Below are 20396 nucleotides of genomic sequence, written 5' to 3'. Positions count from 1 at the left end.
AAATCAAGTTAAAATGTAAAGACAAACAAAATCTGATCAGCAGCACTGCAGAATTGCAGCATTAAAAATGATTTTTGTTGAAATTCTATTATTTGTTTAAGAACCTGCAAACAAACAAGAAAAATCTCACTTAATGTGGAACTACACCCAGAGGCAGGGATGCTTTTGGCTTTCATGGTGCTAGGAATTGCAAGTTAGTGTGTGAAGGAAATGAAGGAGGGTAGGTGTATTTACAGGGGTGTTCCAAAGCCTTCACTTTCTCCTTTCTTGCTATAGCCTCTTTCCCATCATTTAACTTTGCAAATATCCAAACCAGATGCTCCTTCACTGCTTAGTTTTGCCCAATGACAGGTTGCAGTGGAAAGCTATATGATATCTTGTTAACATGGCATGTTTCCTGGACACATCACAAAAAATGGACCTCACTGTTGAGCACAGATTGTGTCTAACTGGAAGAGGGTTGAGTCCAGAAGAGGCCATGAAGATGCTGTGAGGGCTGGAGCAGCTCTGCTCTGGAGCCAGGCTGAGAGAGCTGGGCTGGTTCACCCTGGAGAAGAGAAGGCTCCTTAAGGGGAGACCTTAGAGCAGCTCCCAGTGCCTAAAGGGGCTACAGGGAACCTGGAGAGGGGCTTTGGACAAGGGCCTGTAGGGACAGGACAAGGGGAATGGCTTTAACCTGCCAGAGGGGAGATTGAGATGAGCTCTTAGGCAGAAGTTCTTCCCTGTGAGGGTGCTGAGGCCCTGGCACAGGGTGCCCAGAGAAGCTGTGGCTGCCCCATCCCTGGCAGTGTTCAAGGCCAAGCTGGACAGGGCTTGGAGCAACCTGCTCTAGTGGAAGGTGTCCCTGCCCATGGCAGGGGTTGGAACTGGATGAGCTTTGAGGTCCCTTCCAACCCAAACTGTTCTATGATTCTATGATTTACTGTGTTCCTGTCCTCAGGCTATCTGGAGGATGTGTAAGCTATAGCCAAGGATCCTGCTGCTCAACTTTAGTCTACTCACTAAGCTACCTCTTCCAGAGTTTAGATGCCTTGGGCTCTCTTGGTCCTCCAAGGAGAGAAAGAGCTTCTCCAGTGAATGATTTGGGTTTTAGGAGCTCTGACTCATCTTTGAGGTTGCTTTAAATAACATCAAATTGAGTGTATGTTGTGAAATGCAGCATAAACCAAGACAATTCTCCAGCTTCCTTCTGTCAGCATTTGGTAAGGGAGAAAATGGTAAAGCTTGAAGCAAGCAGAAAGCATCAGAACAGCCAAACATTAAAAAGTCATACTGCCTTCTGGCTGTCACGCCTAAAAATAACTTAAATGTGGATATTCCTGACACTGACGATGGCTGATAAAAGCATCATAACATGCAGATGGAGTACTTCTAGGAAACAGCAAAACAGAGAAGCTTTCAGGGAAGAATGCCACCTCTCCAGAAACAACCTGCAGTGCAAGGCTGCATTGTTGCTTGTGGGAAATATAGCGAGCACCTTGGGGGATTTCAGGTTAATTTCTTCTCTGAAGGTGGAAGATGTTTTCTTAAGAGGCTTATTAATTCTTAGTACATCGTGCCCAGTCCTGAAAAGTGCTGAGCTCTTCTTTGGGATGTTAAATGTCTTCAAGTAACATCAATACCACTGATGAGAAGAGCCCCCTAAAACTGCTCTGAGAAATATCTGCTTATAAAATTGATTCAGTTGAAGTTTGTGGAAAATAAGGTGTTCCAAATGATGTTTTCAAAGGCAGGACCTCCCTAGTGCTTCTGTGGTCCAGGCTTACCAGAACCCACAGTTTGAGGGGATTGTGACCATTGGAAATCCTGCATGATGCAGAATCCTCTGGCAATTTAGGGTGCTGAGGCACTGGCACAGGTTGCCCAGAGAAGTGGTGAATGCTCCATCCCTGGCAGTGTTCAAGGCGAGGTTGGACAGAGCCTCAGGTGACATGGTCTAGGGTGAGGGGCCCCTGCCCATGACAAGGGGGTTGGAACTAAATGACCTTAAGGTCCTTTCCAACCTAATCCATTCTATGAATCTCATAACTGTTCCTCACCTTTGGATTCATAGCCAGAAGGCTTCAGAGTAGATATTGGTATCAAAGTGAGTATTAGCCTACAGAGCAGCCCCATAGTGAGAAGAAATGTTCAAAGCAAACAAAAGCAAGACATCTTCATGCAATGCTTAGTTAAGCTGTGGAACTCTCTGCCAGTGGATGATGAGGGTGCTAATAGTTTAAGCTGATTGAATCGAAAACTTTGCCTGTTTATGGATATACAGAACACATAGGTGTCTTGGGAAGTACTCAAGCTGGTGGTGGTTGGATACGCAGTATGACCACAGCCTGCCTTGTTCCTGATCATTTCTACCATCATATTCATTTTTTAGCATCTGGTTTTGTGCGGTGATGGGGATGTGATACACAGCTGGATACAGGACACTGGGTTCAGTGGACCTTTGGTCTGACCCTGTAGGACTACATTTTCAAAGTCAAGTTGCCAGTTGATTCAGGATAACTGAAGCATTTCTGGAAAGAGAAAAGCTGAGAGATGCTAATTCCACTTCGGTGACAGGCACTACAGAAGCATATGGATGCCTGAGGTCTAAATTCATCACTGCTCCTGTGAAACATGCTTGTGTTAGAAACTGAGTCAACAGGAATAAAAGGATAGAAAACCAGGAGGATAGAGCTCCAGCCCTGCTGAAGCCAGCTGGGGGGTTTGTCCTTGGCTTCCATGGAGCTAGGATTTTACTTAATGCTTTTATTTTCCCATTCTCACACTACAAGAGCCAGGGGATATAGGACTGGAATAACAAGTCATGTCTTTGAGCAGATACATAGAAGCATTTCTCCATTCAATTCATTTTTCAAGGTTTATGCTTGGGAAAGTATTTGGATGTAAAAATCTTTCAGCCTTCCTGAGACAAATGTACATAAATAATATGCCTTTTTATACTGCAGGGCAGAAACGGGCTGCCGAAGGACAGGAAGATGGTGCTGCATATTTGTTTGCTGTAGGTGACTGTATTTTCCCAACTTCCTTTAGCACGTGTGTTGGAGGACATAAGATTGGATGGATATTTGGTTGAATTTGGATATGCTCTTTGGTTAAAACAGACTTCCTGAAAACATGCAAACTGCTCTACACGTTGAAAAGTAAAGGGAAAATATTTAAGTAATTGCTGTTTTATATGTGGACAAATTAAATGTTGCCATGGATACCCTGGTCTGTTTACAGCAATAATAATAAATGTTTTCAATTCACACTGTGCTTTTCATCTCAAAGGATCCCCAGGTGGTTTACAAATGACGGATGTGGATTGCTCCACACAGCACTGAGCTGCAGCCGCAAGGACTGCCTCACAATCTCTACTGGTACCGCCTGGCAGTGGAAGGTAGAAAACGTACTGTACCCGGGGTGAATCTGTAGGGATTGTTTGGGAAAGCAGAATGTAAGTGGCAGACCTGAAACACGGCCAAGAGCTGAGCAGCAAAACGCAAGGAATCAGATAGGATCAGGTCTCAAGTTACTGATAGGATTTGGTAGTTCTTTGAGCAGTTGGCTTCAATTTTTACTAGAGCTGGGAGGAAATTCTTTCCTTCTCAAAAAACTTGTAGGTCAAAACCTTTCCCTTCCCACCCTGAGGTGAGTTTTGAAGGAAAAGAGCATCATGCTGCAGCCAGCCCATTTAGAGTCCTCTTCAGGGATCCGGGAGATCCAGGTTCTATCCTTCTTTGGTCCCTTCTCCCTGCTGAGTGACTGGCTTTACTCTTCCGGGGGGAGCTGCTCACTTTGACCTCAATAAGCTTATCAAATTATAACAGTTATTTGAGTTAGTATTAGGTAGAGCTTGAAAGAGATCTCATTGCAAGGTAACTCGGGTGTGCGCAGCCGCTGAATGGCCGGGTCATGTTCTCTCTGGTGGTCTGTACAAGGTAGCTGAAGCCCCAGTGAAGGAGATCAGTAGCTTGGTGGTGTGGATACTCTCCTAAGACAAGAAATGCCAGTACAGCTCTCCTGATTCCTACACAAGTATATAGTCCAATCCAGGGAGTAAGTGCGACTGTGTCTCCCTGTCTTTTTTGGGGGAAAGTCCCTCCTGGACTAAGACTTGATTGAAGCTTCATGATCATCACTGGTATCTTCCCACTATTTCAATTTGAGAATCAGTGCTCTATGGCTTAAGGAAAAAAAATGGCATCATCAAATTTAAAAATAAAACAAAACAAGCAAACCCCTGACAGATCCAATGTGTCTTCCCTTTAGATAAGGGAGACCTTGTAACAGTCTTCCAATACCTAAAGGGGCTACAAGAAACCTTTAGAGGGGCTTTTTACAAGACCATGTAGGGACAGTACAAGGGTAATGGCTTTAACCTGACAGAGGGGAGATTGAGATGAGCTCTTAGGCAGAAGTTCTTCCCTGTGAGGGTGCTGAGGCGCTGGCAAAGGGTGCCCAGAGAAGCTGTGGCTGCCCCATCCCTGGCAATGTGCAAGGCCAGGTTGGACACAGGGCTTGGAGTAACCTGCTCTAGTGGAAGGTGTCCCTGCCCATGGCAGGGATTGGAACTGGATGAGCTTTAAGGTCCCTTCCAACCCAAACCAGTCTGGGATTCTATAACATTTCACTTTGTGCTTTCTAGTTACAGTGTGAGTAACTCTCTATGCTTTCGCTTTCTTAGGCAGAGCATTAGTGCTTATGTGACCTACATAACCAGTGACAGAGAAAATGATTCCTTCAAAACACTTTATACTCGTGCTGTTTTTCTACCTCATTTAGAAGAGGCAGCTGCACGGTGGACTCCAGTAAACTGCTTGAGAACTCTTCATTGCAGTGGCTGCCTTTGTTAACAGCAACTTTTTCAATTCCCTGAGCTGTGCCCAATTTTCTGAGGTCAAAAATAATCGCAGGTGCAAGTGATGGAAATGCTGTCATTATTTCAGTCTTGAAAGGCTGAGAAAGGTGGAAAACCAGGTCCTCCTTCCTGTAACAAAGCCAGCAAACAAAGCCTCACTGCTAACAGCTTTTTCTTAATGAACTTGCCTTGTGCTATCGAGCATCCGATCATTAAGAGAATTGTTAACAAAAAAGGTCTATTTACTGAGGCTCTTTACTGGGGGAGAACCAAGCAGAGTTTAAGTTAACCACTGGAGTTCAGTGACTCTTCCATTCTTTGAAGAGAGGGGATTTAAAAAGTGCGACAGTTCTATCTAACTTCAGCTTTTGTTGAGAAACTGAGGTAGGGTTGAGGGTTGTATCTTAAACACAGGCCAGGTTTGCTGATATTTTGTCAACCTTTTGGGGTGCGTTGGGCAAGCTTTTAGCAGCCTGTCTTGGCTATTATTTTCATACCGGCCTCCCTGAAACTCGGTGTCTCCATGTGGTTTCCACCCAGAACAGTGCAAAACCTGCTGAATTTACCTGGAATTTACTTTTATGCTTGGGAACCTGAGAGCTTTTAGGGGCATGTTTCTGTAATAACACACATTACAGGGAAAAGAAAAGGATTGCACAGACTTACGTGAACTGAGATCATGAAGAGATTGACAGTGTTTTCTCAGATACCTATTTATAAACCTTGGCTTACTGTTAGCCTTCTGTGAAAACTTTCCCAGCCTGGGCTCTAAATTTTGCCTGTTCATAGGATAGGGATGATTCGCCTGCCTCTTTTCAGCAGATTGCTGCAAGCCCTCTGAATCACATTCTTTATGCATCATTGGGTAAGAAAACTGCAGAGAGGAGTTTACAAACGGTGTGGTGAACTAGCAGGAGGATGAAGAGCTCAGATGTGTGTGTCTGTACATTGTGTTTGGTTTATCATTGTTGCTGGTAAATTACTGTTGTTGTTTTCCCCCAGTCACTTATGATCCCGCTCTCACGTTCTGCTGCCAGTTTCTATAAACTGCCTGTTAGTATAAGTAGTAGATCACAGAATCCCAGGCTGGTTTGTGTTGGAAGGGACCTTAAAGCTCATCCAGCTCTACCCCCCTGCCATGGGCAGGGACACCTTCCACTAGAGCAGGTTGCTCCAAGCCCCTAGACGACTGATGGTGTGCTGTAGTCTTGGGTTTATTCGGTGTATCTCAAATGATTAAAACCACATGGATTCGAAGGGCTGAAATCTGAGCACAATTTGCTGAGTGTCAGAAATCCCCACGAGCAAGGGGAGCCACAGAAAAGGGGCTGCAGCACAGCAGGGAACACACAGAGCATCAGTGGGTAGATCACAGCCAAATCAACTCCTTCATCTTTTAATTGTGCGCTGACTCCTACCTAGAGCTCTAACAGCTACAGCTGGCTTATTGACTTGATAGTCTTGTACTGATTAACTGCTGCTTTAGCTACCGTAGCAGCCCCAGAGCAGTTGTTAAGCTGTGAGTAGGCACGTCGGTAGCATGCCAGCCAGAATGTTTGGGGGAGGAGAAAGCTGCTGGGTGCATGCCTCCTGGATTCGGCTGCCCGCGCCGGGAGATGTGTGAGGCTGGGCGTGCGTGCTGTCACAGGCACACGGGCAGGGGCAGCTGAGAGTGAGCTCCGGTGCTCCGCTTCCCCGGGGGGAGAGGAAGGCTGCTGCTGCGAGTACAAGCTGGCAGGATCATGACAGAGCCAAGCAGCAGAAAGGAGGGATTTAAAAAATGCCGGAGTGCCACTTTCAGCATCGATGGCTATAGCTTCACAATCGGTGAGCCTCATTTCATCCCTCTTCGTTACCTCGTTTGCCTCCTTTCCTCTCTTCCTTTGCAGCTCCAGTAAGTGCAGGTAAAAACCAGCTGTTGACAACCGCATTTTGTCAATGTCTGCCTTTAAAATGCACGGATGCCCTGCAACTTTTGTCTGGGTTGCTTCCTCATTCTGCCTTTCTCTGTTTTGATCTGCCCAAGTAACTTGCCTTTGATACGCAGCCGCTCCAAACCCCTGTGCTGGGTTTTGGGAGGAGTTCACCGGGAACTTTTTGTTTTGGAACCTTATCTCAGGAAAGCCTGGCTCTCAGGCTTGCAGGTTTCCAGCTCGCTGGCTGTGTTTCCTTCCAATGAGCCGGGAACATAACCCCTGGGAGCCTTGGCTTTGTTTCCAGTATTGCTTTGTTTACTTAGCCAGTGTTTCCAAATACTGTAACCTTTCGACGTTTCTCGGCTTGCGTAAAGATGTATGTAACAGTGCTTGTTGCCTCTCAAACACAGAAAGCAATATTGCTGGGGCAGGGAAAGGTGCAAAGGGAGAGTAGGTTGGCTGTAGAGGCTTGAAGGGTGCAGTTTGTGTTCAGTGGCTTAGGGAAAAGTGAGGCTTCTCAAAGCCACAGCTATCTGCCTCCGTATCTGTCCAGGGGACTTGCTGTGCAAAAGTGATTCCCTGAGCAGGCAGCTCTACTAAAACTGTGTATCTGACGAGGCTACATTATGTAAATCCCCATAGATGTTGGAAACAGACAAAGCTTACCTCCTGTTCTAATGTTTAGATGTGGTCCAAGTTAAAATACATGATAACTTGTAATAATCAATCGATACAAATTCCCCTTGGATACCTTTAAGATGGCAGAGATTCTGCTTCCTAGCAGTGTGAAATCACAGAAGTCTTCCCTGATTTATGCTAGTGTGATGGGGTCACAATTTCATCTAATAATGATGGATACAAGCTCTTTATTGATGTAGGAAGAGGTACCTATTTATTCCTCTGCTTTATGGAAAACTTATTTCGCAGTCATTCACCTCATGCAAGCATTAAACTTGCTGGAAAAAAATAGGAGGTGGAAATGAATGTTTAATTTACCTTCATGTACTCACCTGTACCTGTGCATATGGCATTGTAAAAGTGAAACTGCCAGGAAATGCAACTTTTCAAATGTCTTTCTCTAATGGGAAGGTAGTAGTTCTTCCACAGGTTAAGTTGCAACATGCTCACTTCTGAATTCCCTATTTAATCTTCCCCCTTCTAATCACCATTACTAGTAGTGTTGTTTCATCAGTTGGGGTCAGTCTGGAACATAGACATCTCCCTTTTGACACACATAATCTGAAGACAGAGATTGGTTTTGTACATAAACGAGCCAACAGGATTGCTGTATCTGTTGCTCTGATGCCTTGATTGCTATTTGTGCTCCCAAAACAACCAGAACAATTCTGGCTGAAATGACTCGGGTTTAGAATTGCAGCTTTTTCTGCTTCTCAGGGCAGTTGTTGCATTGGCGTTCCTGTGCTATTTTCTTCTATTTGGTGCACGCAGCCAGTGTATTGATTCTGTGATCTGTGCATTATATAACATTTATTTTTATATCGGGCCAATTGTGCACTGGATTGACTCACATAACCGTGGAAACTTTGTAAACATGCTATCTAGTATTACCAGCACCTTGTGGCAGACAGACCTGAGTGATTCATGTATTTAGAATCCCAGCCTGGTTTGGGTTTGAAGGAACCTTAAAGCTCATCCAGTTCCAACCCCCTGCCATGAGCAGGGACACCTGGTCCACTGGACCAGGTTACTCAGGTTAAAGCCATTCCCCTTGTCCTGTCCCCTTGGCTCTAGTCCAAAGCCCCTCTCCAGGGTTCTTGCAGCCCCTTTAGACACTGGAGCTGCTCTAAGGTCTCCCCTTAAGGAGCCTTCTCTTCTCCAGGCTGAACCAGCCCAGCTCTCAGCCTGGCTCCAGAGCAGAGCTGCTCCAGCACTTGCAGCATCTCCATGGCCTCCTCTGGACTCGCTCCAACAGCTCCACATCCCTCTTGTGCTGTTGCCCCAGAGCTGGATCAGGACTGCAGGGGGGGGTTCTCCCCAGAGCACAGTAGAGGAGGAGAATCCCCTCCCTCAACCTGCTGCTCACGCTCTGTGGATGCAGCCAGCACACAGGGGGGTTCTGGGCTGTTAAAGATTTGGTAATCTTTATACCAAAGGAAATTAATGTATCCAGGAGATCCCACAGCAATGTTAGTGTGCCAGGGATGGGCTTAAACATTCCATCAGATGATGACTTCTGTGTCAATTTCTAGTTTTGGGACACTGCAAATTTTTAAAAGTTCTTGTGAAATGCTGAGCTGCTGCATCTGCTGTTGCAGTGTCAGCTGGGAGAGAAGGCTGATACCCTTTAGAACTGGGTAATATTAATTGGAGAGAAATGAGTTTCCATCTGGGCACAAAATGAATCTTAGCTGTCAGCGTGCAACACTTGGAAATTGTTGTCCAGCTTTGCTCTAGCCAGAGCTAGCGCCAGCGTAGATGGGAACAACACGTGGAAGTTTGGGTAGGTCTGTGGTGAAATGTCTGCATTGCTAGAAGGGAAGCATGGCAAAAGTTATAACCCTCGTCTTCACTGTCATTACCTGCAGCTGCACTGTGGAGAATACCTAGAGCAGGATGTCTGGTTATCCCATTGCTTCTACAGTGGACTTGGCTGTAAGAAGTGATTTGGCAGTGTTAGGTTTGCAGTTGGACTCAATGATCTTAAAGATCTTTTCCAACCTAAATGATTCTATCGCTCTGTGAAAAAATATTTTGCATTGATTCACTTAATCAAGTGCTAAGAAAGGATGATCTTCACAGTGTTTCGACAAATCATAAAATTAACTGGGTTGGAAAACACCTTTAAGAACACCAAGCCCAACCATTCCCCAGCACTGCCAAGGCCACCACTAACCCATGCCACTGAGAGCCTCATCTACATGGTGTGTGAACACTTCCAGGGATGGTGACTCCAGCACTGCCCTGGGCAGCCTGTTCCAATGCCTGAGCACCCTTTGGGGAAGGAATTGTTTCTCATCTCCATCTGAACCTCCCCTGGTGCAGCTTGAGGCCATTTCCTCTTGAAGGCAGCTTACAATAAGACTTAATGAAAATTTTAATGGGTCTAACATCAAACATGAAATTATATGGGCATGGAAAAAGGCTGGGGCAAGAGCTCTTTGCTGATTGCATGCAGTTAGATAGCCTCCTGTCTCTGGAGATGGTCAGCATCCATTTGCACAGCAGTGCAGCCTCAAGCAGCTTCTCAACTGCTCTGATTTTCACCTTGGTTGCTTACAGCACTGGTGATGGGACAGGAGAGCTGTGGGAACCCCACACTTCCCAAGGGCTTCGCATCCCTGCAGAAGAAAGGGATATGCCATACCAGAAATACACATAAATGTATGCTGATGCTTGATAGCTTTCTGGTGTATGAAGAAACAAGGTAGCTGCAAATCCCCTTCCTCCAGATACCCTCTTGAGGACTGAGCTGTGCTGCCCTATGCCCACTGTGGATTTCTGTGTGGTTTGGGATGTTCTGTTTTTATGGACTTTTTGCACTGGTAGCACGATGTAAAGGAACTATAGCGGGGCCACAGTGTGAGCCATTTAGTTGGGACTATTTAAGACAGGAGCCATGAAATTTAGTTTGCTCAGATGAAGGCTTCATGATCTTTGTTTGCCACGGACTATGCCACCGAATTTCAGAGTCCCTGAAGGTTTGTATACACAAGTTACTGTACTTGAGCTCTTGTTTAACTTTGGCTAAATTTCCCTTCACTAAAACAGACCAGAACAGCAGCTGAGTTTAAAGGAAAAGAAATGAAGAATTAAGGCCTATTTTCTTTTCTTCCCCTATCCCGTGCGTTGTCTCATCGCTCCTGTGCCAAGGAAATGCTATTAAATCAAAATGCCAGCATGTTACTGTGTGACTTTGATGCTGTAACTGACTGACTGAAGATGCAAGACAGAAACATCCCATCGTTAAACCTGGGAAAATGGGAAACACAGACAGTAACAAAAGGATATTTTCTTTCTGCATTTTTCACCCTCCTATGACTAAGAGCTAACTTGATTAAAGCTCCCACTCTCTGCTTTTCATGTCCAGAAGCACCTGGTAGCATGTTTTGTCCTGTCCAACATATCTAATAGATTTATGTTTATAGGTTACAATGAGATGGAGTGATGGGGAGTTCTGCTGTAACTCGGCTGGTACTGGAGAGGAGGGATATGGCACTGAAACACTTAGGTTAGCTCCCAGCAGTTGTTTCTAAGCCTTTCGGGAAAGTTTCTTTAGGAGGACACTGTCTCCATTGTGCATGTCTCTCCCTCCAGTTATTTATGGATGCTCCGAGTTTTGCCTGGTGGTGCTTTTGGACCCCATTTTGAAATAATACTTTAAAAGTGTGGGTTCATTGTAGCAGTTCACTGCTTGAAGCTGATTTCAACGTCCCTTTCGATGGCACAGGTACAACAGCCAAAGTAGTTCTTGCTGGTCCCTCTGACAGATCACTTCAGAACCACCTCCTGTGCTGCGGTCAAAGAAGATGTTGCTTGAGGAGGTGCATGTGCTGTGTTGGTCTGGAAGACTGGAAGCAACTTAAATGTGAAGTCAGATTTATTTGATAAGGAAAAATACCTTTAGCTCTGTGTCATGTGCTTAACATAAAGAAAAATGCTGCTGTGGATTTTCTATTATTCTCTCTTGAAAGCTTGTCCATAGGTGTGGAATAGACAAGAATGGGATTATTCTAGAAAGAAAATAGAGAAATAAGAGCAGTTTCCTTTTTTGTATTGTGTTTGGCCAGAGAACTGTGTACATTATAACAATTCAGTTACCTGTTTTGCTCTTGTGTATTAATTTTCAGCCTTATGGGAGTTTGTTATTTATCTGAAGACAATGGTACCGTTGCAACCCACAGAAGAGGCAGTTTTCAGCAGAAGATACCCACAGGCCCATGCACAGTGCGTTATCATGGAGATTTACTTTGATTCTGCCCTTAGTTTGCTTATAATAATACTACTACAAATAAAACCTGGCTGAAAGCACACTGTAATTATCAGGTGCTGACAAATCTCTCGCTAATTCTGCTTGTGCGTCACTCGTAGCCTTCATTCAAAGGAGAGACACATCTGTCTGTGGGCTCAGTCAGCTTTCGGGGATGGGACAGCTATCCGCCTGCACATGAGCAGTGTGCAGAAAGATGAAGGGGAATGCATAGCCACCAGTCTTGCAGTGGAATGGAGGCTCTCCTTGTCTTAGTACCTAAACCCTATCATTTTCTTTGTTATAATAGAAAAGATCTAAAAACCGCAACAATGAAACCTCCAAAACTTTGCTTCTTTTCTGTTTTTTCCTCTCCCTCTCTTTCCTGATAGACGTCCCCGATATTTTCTCATTAAGAGCTGACAGGAAGCACTGATGATTTCTGTGTAACTACTGGAATGCTATCATCTGAAATCTAGCAAATAATATAATACAAATACTAAGCTTGTAATAGGACATGAGATGTTTTTAATGTTATTTAAGGAAGTCTGATGTTGTTAAAATAGACCTGAAAGAATTAAACTGTCTTCCAACATTGTCTTATCCCCAGCAAATTCACCTATAGGAAGCTGCCAGCAAATAGACTGTGAAATGATCATAGGATGGTTTGTGTTGGAAGGGACCGTAAAGCTCATCCGCTTCCAGCCCCCTGCCACAGGCAGGGACACCTTCCACTAGAGCAGGTTGCTCCAAGCGACTGTGTCCAACCTGGCCTTGAACACTGCCAGGGATGGGGCAGCCTGTGCTTCTCTGGGCACACTGTTTGACAAAGTGTTGAAGTTAAGAGATTTTTCTGCTCCCTCTATTACAAAGCCATGTTTAAGCCTCAAACCAGCCTGGTGTGTCTCTGCTCTGCCTGAAAATACACCTGCAAGGAGTCTTTGCAGTCGGCATGCCAATGGGTGAGATACCCAGCTGGCCGTTTGTGTGGTGCAGATGGTCTCTGTCACGGTGATGGGCAACAGGAATTCCTGCTGTTGATACTTAACCTGTAGCTGCTTCTGTACAGGGCTGGAGATGGTGATTTCTGTGGTATCTACAGGGTCTTGATATTGCACTGACATCTTCAATGCTGCAGGTGTGGACTGCTGTAAGCTGAGTTAAAGGAACTTTGGAAAGCCTCCAGCGGTAATTCTTATGTGACAAAAAGCCTGGCAGTGTTTTCACAGAGCTCTGCCCATTTGCCTCTGTGGATGGTCTACCTTATCATTGCTACCTGCTGCTCACAGCTGTGCTCTGCTGCCTGTATCTTGGCATCCAGAAACACAGTGAGTGTTTGGGGCTGTTATCTGTTAGTGCTGTTTAGGGTGAGAGGTTACCATGCAGGGCTGCGTACCAGGTTCTTTGCCAGCTCACAAAGGTTCAGCCTCAGATTGCACGTTCCTGTGGCAGGGTCACATCAAAAGTGTTATTTTCCTTCCTCTTCTTGATGTTTATTTCTCAGGGAAGCTGCAAACAGTAAAGGCTTCACAGCATGTTTTGATGTGAGTGGATAGGCGTCCCTCTTCTCTGCAGCTGAGTTCCACACACAGGAAAAAAACTTCCAGAGCCCTGGGTGAGGAGAGATGCTAATGGATAAAACCATTGTCGTTGATGTCAGAAAGTATTCCTTCAGTTACTTCATGTAATTATTATATTACTTTAAGGTTGGTGAATTACACATGTCCAGGTTTTGGTGCTTGATCATCTCTGAATCTAGCTTCAAGGACTAATGTCACCCAATGGCCTAAACCCTCAAAAGCCTTACTGTGCCCCTGTGAGGACCACAGTCTAGGAGTTTTCAAATCCCCAAAGGAGTTTAATTGCCTTTGGGAATTTGCGTTTCTATTGCAGATCTTCTATTTTAAACCCTTGTGCTGTACTAATCGGTCTATTTTCGTGGTGTAGTGTAAATGCAAGCTCATTTTCCCAAGTTCTGTAGCTCGGCATGAATAAGAAAGCAAAAATCTCCTGAATGTATCCTGCACTTATCTGTGTACTAGTGCACATCACGTCAAGAAGCAGGATGCTGGCTGCTGCTGAGTCTTCATCACTCCACTGCAGTTTGGAGAGCCTCAATGATTTAAATGAGCAAAGGATTTACCCTGGACAGTCTTTTCCAGTTAAAGCGAGTGCTGCTGTAGGTTAAAGTTAAATGCTGCTCTATATATAAAGAAGGCAAATCACGCAGCTTTTCCATGGCTCACTTCTAAGACTTCATCAAGATTATGTTGATGTGATTTTGCTCCCCACTTCTTCCTGCCTGTACCTAACAATCCTGCTTAAAATCACCGATTTCTAATAGCTACAGGCTTGACATTCGGAGGCCTGGGAACTCGACCCTCATGACTACATCGCTAGCTGTGCTCTGTGGCTGTGTGCGAAGCTGGAAGCGTGGCATGGGGAAAGTTGTAGTAATTACTGACAGATACATCTAATGAGGTCTCTACCGGCTTCCCAGCTAGCAAGTGGAACTGTGCGCTGGGACAGTGTGACAGCAGTTGCTTGAGTTGTGGGGTGATATCGCAACCTCTCCCTTGTTGTCATAGCAGCTGCAATCAGCCCCCTGGAAATTTCCCTTAGGAAGACAGCAAACATTATCTCTCTCCATTAAATGGCAGCGCCTGGTGTTTAGTCTCTTGCTGCTGCGTGATGCTATGTCTCATTCTGTTGATGGAGTGCCCTTTCCAACTACCTGCTCCTCTTCCCATAGTGATGCAGGGTGATGAGACCTGCCAGATTTACTGGGAAGGGGGATAGGGCAGACAACCTGCTCTCACAAGATTGCTTCATTCAGTGTCAACTCCAAGTGCCTCTTCTACATTCAGTTGATTTACACAGTTTGTACCATTCAGAGGTGAGGATGAGGAGCACTGTTTGCATTCAGGTGCGGAGCCTTTCTCTTGTGGTATTGATAATGAATGCTTATTAGGGGTGAAAGCTTTCCAAAATAATTTTTTACTAGCTTCTTCCCAACGTAAGTTCTTTCAGTTCCCCCATGTCCCTGCTAAATGCTTTTTACAGACTCACTTTTCCACATTCCTTTTTTCTTTCCATTTCTGGGTCTTGTACTGTTGAACAGTGCTAATGGATCTAGTCCCCAAAACTTGTACTGTGTTTTCCTCTTTGTGCTTTATCCTTCTTGTGTGCTTCATGAATGCCAGTGTGATCTGGTTTGAGTTGTGTCCACTGAAAACTAAGCTTCCTTGCTCTAATCGCAACGCACAGCTAAACACATACAGAAGATTTCCAGGGATTTTTTTTGTATTGCTAATTCAAGTAAAACAACTTATTAAACCTCTTCAGAAATAGATTCAAAGTAAAAACTGTAAATATGTTAACTTTCTCTGAAGCTACTTACAGCAAAATGTCCCTCTGCTTCGAGTACCGAGTTGAGCTTTGGATTTTTATAAACCTTACAGATAAAGACTACTGATTTACACACATCAGGCAGATACCCTTAGGAAACCATAGAAGTTTTACATTCAGGCCATGGTTCTGCTGTTGGATGAACCTTACTGAGGTTGCAAGATGTTTCAAACAAGTGGTCCTCAGTTGCAGGCTGGAAGCTCTGTGATAAAAGTGCGTTCCCTGATTAGATGACATCAACCATAATTTCCATCAAATACCAAGTGGGAACGACCGCAATTGTAACACTCTAAGTGAGCGAAGGGTGAAAGGGCATGGAGAAAAAGGACTCTCTGAAAGTTACAGAATCCCAGACTGATTTGGGTTGGAAGGGGCCTTAAAGCTCATCCAGTTCCAACCCCCTTCCACAAGCAGGGACACCTTCCACTAGAGCAGGTTGCTCCAAGCCTGTCCAACCTGGCCTTGGACACTGCCAGGGATGGGGCAGCCACAGCTTCTCTGGGCACCCTGTGCCAGCGCCTCAGCACCCTCACAGGGAAGAGCTTCTGCCTAACGTCTAATCTCAATCTCCCCTCTGTCAGGTTAAAGCCATTTCTCCTTGTCCTGTCCCTACAGTTCCTTGTCCAAAGCCCCTCTCCAGATTTCTTGTTGCCCCCCTTTAGGTATTGGAAGACTGTTATATGGTGCTATTGCCAGCTGTGCTCCAAATGCAACGTATTGTTTTCCTTACCCGTTAAAACCAGTGTTTTGCAGGATAGGATGTTTTATACACTACTGTGTGCAATATGAATAGCAGAATAATATACCATTTCTTTTATACTGATTTCCTCCCCCACTCCCAAAGCTGTGATTACTACCAGACACACATACTGCTAATAATCACGATTTCCCTTGAAATGTACTCTGAAAATGGGATCTTTAGGATGTTCATATTTCTTATTTTACCCTTATTTGGTGGCACTGTAGCACATTTTATTAGTCTACAGGAGTCTTTTCTTCCAGTTGCCAGCCTTTGATTTAAAGGCAATCAAATTCTTTGCACCTTGAACATTATCATAATTCAGAATTACAGCTCTTGCAGACCAAACAATGTTCTGATTCTTACGCAACCCTGGGAACACAAAACATGACCTGGCCTGCAGTGTATATTATTTTTCTTAAAACTGCCCATAAGCAAATGCAAGGAATCTGTGCAAAGCTGTGGGGCTCTTTTTCCTTGTCAAAATCTGGAATAGTAACATAGAACTTGGTAATCAAAAGTGCTTTCAATTTGAGTTATAGGAAGGGTGACCTGCATATTTTGTAGTCCATATACTGCATATATGGTGTACAGTAAAGATTGGTGTATAATAATAATACAGAGCACAAGGGACTGCGGTAAATTCTACTCCTAAGAAAGTAAATAACTTTTCAGCATTAACTTACAGAATCTCCTTTCATGGCTCAAACAATGCAAACAGGGGGATTTTCCAAGCTCCAGCATTTGGAACTCTGCTGTTACAAATACCAATGGACTCCCTTAGAAAGCCCAGAGCAGACGCCTTATGCTACTTTGGGAAGTTCCTTTGCAGATAAAGCATTAATTTCTTTCTGGTAACCTCAACACTTGAACAGAATTCCAGCAGGAAAGAGCTCAGACGTAATGACTGCTGCTAACCTTTGACTTCTGTTGGTTGTCTGCTTGTAAGAAATTATGCAGCATATACAGATCAGCTGATAATGAGCATCTTGCTTCTCTTCAACAGAGTGATTTCAGAGTTTTCGCAAGCATAATTCCAGGTAGATTTGAGCTGAAAGTGTTTAATGACATTTGGGTGCATGTGGTTTTGGGCAGAATTGATGGATTTTTCCACACTGTGAATTTCTGGTTGTGAGGGAGGTGGATATCATGGCAGTTGTTTTACCTCTCCTCCCTAGTAAACACAGACAGAAACAAGTACGTGGAGACTTCCTGCCTTAGAGTGCGAAGCCACAGCATGCTGATGCATGTTGGTACTGGAGCCTGGCATACTGATCTGATGAATTAACCCAGATATCCATATGTGAATGATGATTATCCCAGGACCTGGTTGAACGGGAGGTGTAGCAGCTCCTCAGTGACCACTTTGCTGCACAAGCAGCTGGTAACTTTAATTCATGTGGCTGTGAAGTTGAGCCCTTTCCTCTTGGCTTGGCCCAGCTGCAGGAGCAACCTTTGGGAGAGACACAGGATAAAGGCAAACAGCTGGAGGAACCCTGACCAAAGCATTGCTGTTGAAAATGGTACCTGGGAGTCATCACAGCAGCCTGGGGATTCTGGCTGTTATTAAGCATTGTGCGTGAGTTTCACCTGGACAGGCTGAAGCTGTGACTTGAATATAGACCCATCAGCTGGAGTTAGATACTGTAACTAAGCAAATGCCTCAATTATCGGTCCGGTCTGCCAACACTCCGCAACATTCCTCCATCCCCAAAGAATCAACAGGTTAAACACTGCCATGGATGGAGCATTTACCTCTTCTCTGGGCGCCCTGTGCCAGCGCCTCACCACCCTCACAGTAAAGAACTTCTTCCTTGTATCTAACTTGAGGTTTCCCTGTGTAAGTTTGACCCCATTACCCCTTGTCCTGTCGCTACAGTCCCTGATGAAGATGCTCTTGTCAGCTTGACAACATGATCAGAGTAAATTTTCCTTCATGAGAGAATATGTTTATCCTTCAGTGGTGTTTGCTGCCTTATGTTCCAGTCTAATGCTTCCTATTAGTTAGAATTCATTGTGCCATTTAAGGGAAGTGGCATTTTTGATGTGAAATCCTGCATGACAACCTGTCATTTACTGTCTGATTGTGTTTGCCTACTTGTCCTCTGAAGCAGCAACAATCACTCGAACCTTCTGTATTATTAGCTATCATTTACAGTAATGATTTGCACATGTAATTATTTTTCTCTTGCTCTGCATTAATACTTAAATGAAACCTCTGGGATGTGCTCCCAGCTGGTTGTGTGTTTACGTGTTGTATTCAGTCACCTGCGTTTGATCTCTCTTATGTTGTTTGCAGCGAGTTCTGTGTGCTTTTGGGAAGTTTTTTGCTTTGATCATTTTAGTGTTTCTTAAGCACTAATCTCTTCAGATGCTTTGGATAAGTCTTCTCGGAGAACGCCTGTATCTTTAGCTCCCTAAGCAGAGAGGCAAAGGGAATTTGGCCATTGAGCTCTTTGGGGAATTCTGCCTGTAGTGCACAGGTGCTGTTATAAATATCCTTTTGAATTGGGAAGAAGAGGATGTTTCCATGTTGGTGAAATAAGCGTTAGGTTGGAAGGAAAAGCAATTGGTGTTTAATTTCATGCAAAATAATTGCTTTTCAATTTTAAGATGAGCTTGATGTATTCGGTGCATTTACCACATCCAGTAAACTGCCCATGCAGTACAAAGCCACTGAGCAGCATTCAAAAAGCCTAGACATTTGTGACTGCTGTATGAAGTGAGATTTGTTACCTTTGGGCTTTCAAAAAGGAACAAAGAACAGAATCTTTTGAAAAGGCCTGTTATGACCACCAAACAACACCTGATAGCTAAAAAGAAATCATTTTGGTAATATTTTGAATGTTCTTTTGTCCTGCCTTGCCTTTCAGTCTATATAAGGTCTGTACTTGTATACATAATTCCCCATTTGTTAAACCGCTATAAACTGCAGGAGGGATTAGCATTGGTAAATGAAAGTATCTCTTAGTATGGCTGGTGAAGAACAACACAGCAGCAGTTCCAGAACTTGTTAAAGACCAGCAGCAGTGAGGAGCAGGAATAGTTATAAAATATAGGATTAAAGATTTAGCCTATATTTCTTATTCAGTCCAAATCCCTAACAATATCAGTGATAAGAGGAAGGATTTCAGATTTATGCTCGAGTTATTTGATGTTTGAAAATAAGGCTGCTATTTTGCATAACAATAATGGGATCTAAATGAAAGGAGCATTTGTTTGACAGTTCATTGTGTCTGGAGGGCCATGGGCCACAACACTTACAGGTGTGGTGCCTAATCTGATAACTTTTCTCCCCACTGGTATTGCTGGTATTCTCTTCTCCAGTTTGTTGCGGATGTAATTTGTGCCATTGTAAGGTATTCTTTAATCCCTGAAACTCTGGGACACAGGTGAACAAAGCAGTAAGTGGAAAATGACCCTGGGTACAGGTTGCGCAGAGAAGCTGTGACTGTCCCATCCCTGGCAGTGTTCAAGGCCAGGCTGGACGGAGTTGAAGCAACCTGCTGTAGCGGAAGGTGTCCCTGTCTGTGGCAGGGGTTGGAACTGGATGAGCTTTAAGTTCCTTCCAACCCAAACTAATCTGTGAGTCTGTAAATGAGAGGTACTTTGAGCTCAGTCATGCATTTCAATGTGATTAGTCCCATTACAGTGATTGAGAGTACTTATGACTGCAAGAGCTGCCAAATTAGACTTGTTTGCACTGATAACTTTCAGAATACAGATGATTCTTTGCTTCAGGAGCTCAGTCATACAGCTCTTCAGTGCTGCACACCATGCATTTATGAAGCAGTGTTTTTGTGGGGTTTGAGAGTGCTCTGTTCCCAGGACCTTTCAGTAATATGAGGAGATGCTTCCATTGGGGTATCCACATGTTTGTCATGCCTTCTGCCTCTTCCTGGGATATACCTGAGTAAATAAGACAGCAGTCATCTCAGAACAACTCAGTAAAACACAGTCAAAGTCAAACTCTGTCCTCTGCAGAGAAGTACTGCTGTAAGAACTTATAAAGGAGCATGGTCTGCATCCACAGCATCAAGTGTATTGACAGAAGGCCTCACACTGTTCTCATATAGCTCCTCAGTGGTACTCGTACCTTGTGCTGTGCACTTGCAGGGCCAGCAGGTAGCTCCTGCAGCACAGAGAGACCACAGCTGCTCTGCCCTGATAAGCACATGACCACCTCCTGATTTCTGAGCACAAACCCCTAAATTATATCCTATTTTCAGCAAGAAAACCGAGTGTTCGGTGTGTTGCACAGACGAGGTGTTCGCTGTGGCCTGCCTTGCCCTCGGTTGGAGCTGATGAAGTAGCGCTGTTTCTAGAAAGAGCCAAGGGATATTTTTTGTTATACAGAATCAGGGATGTGCCTTAAAAACCAAGGTGTCTGTTGGGAGATGTAGCATTTATTATTGCCTGGTTCAGTCTGCATGGCACCAGCAATGAAGTCACAGTATGACTGAGGAAAAGAATGAATCACTTTTCGTAGGCATTTCTTTTAGTGGCTTTCAGAAGAACAAAAAAACCCCACAAGTATTTCTCCCTGGCTAGTTTAAATGTCAATCT

At 44.4% G+C, this 20396-nt stretch overlaps 1 protein-coding gene across 2 annotated transcripts in view; it reads left to right on the top strand.

Moving 5' to 3' along the window:
- The first annotated feature begins 6459 nt into the window (after window positions 1-6459).
- The window catches only part of PDE1C (phosphodiesterase 1C), a 278378-nt gene continuing 264441 nt past the window's right edge, over window positions 6460-20396 (top strand). The window contains exon 1 of one of the 2 annotated variants that reach the window (XM_062625494.1): window positions 6460-6667. In XM_062625494.1, the coding sequence (XP_062481478.1) occupies window positions 6583-6667 (85 nt within the window). In that variant the 5' untranslated portion in view covers window positions 6460-6582. The remainder of the gene's footprint in view (window positions 6668-20396) is intronic. The other variant, XM_062625500.1, reaches the window with a different exon arrangement.

This window comes from Pezoporus occidentalis, unplaced genomic scaffold, assembly GCF_034315485.1.
Source record: "Pezoporus occidentalis ecotype Australia unplaced genomic scaffold, CSIRO_AGI_Poc_V1 ctg28, whole genome shotgun sequence".
In the NCBI taxonomy this organism is placed as follows: Eukaryota; Metazoa; Chordata; class Aves; order Psittaciformes; family Psittacidae; genus Pezoporus; species Pezoporus occidentalis.
This window is presented reverse-complemented; position numbering and strand designations above follow the sequence as displayed.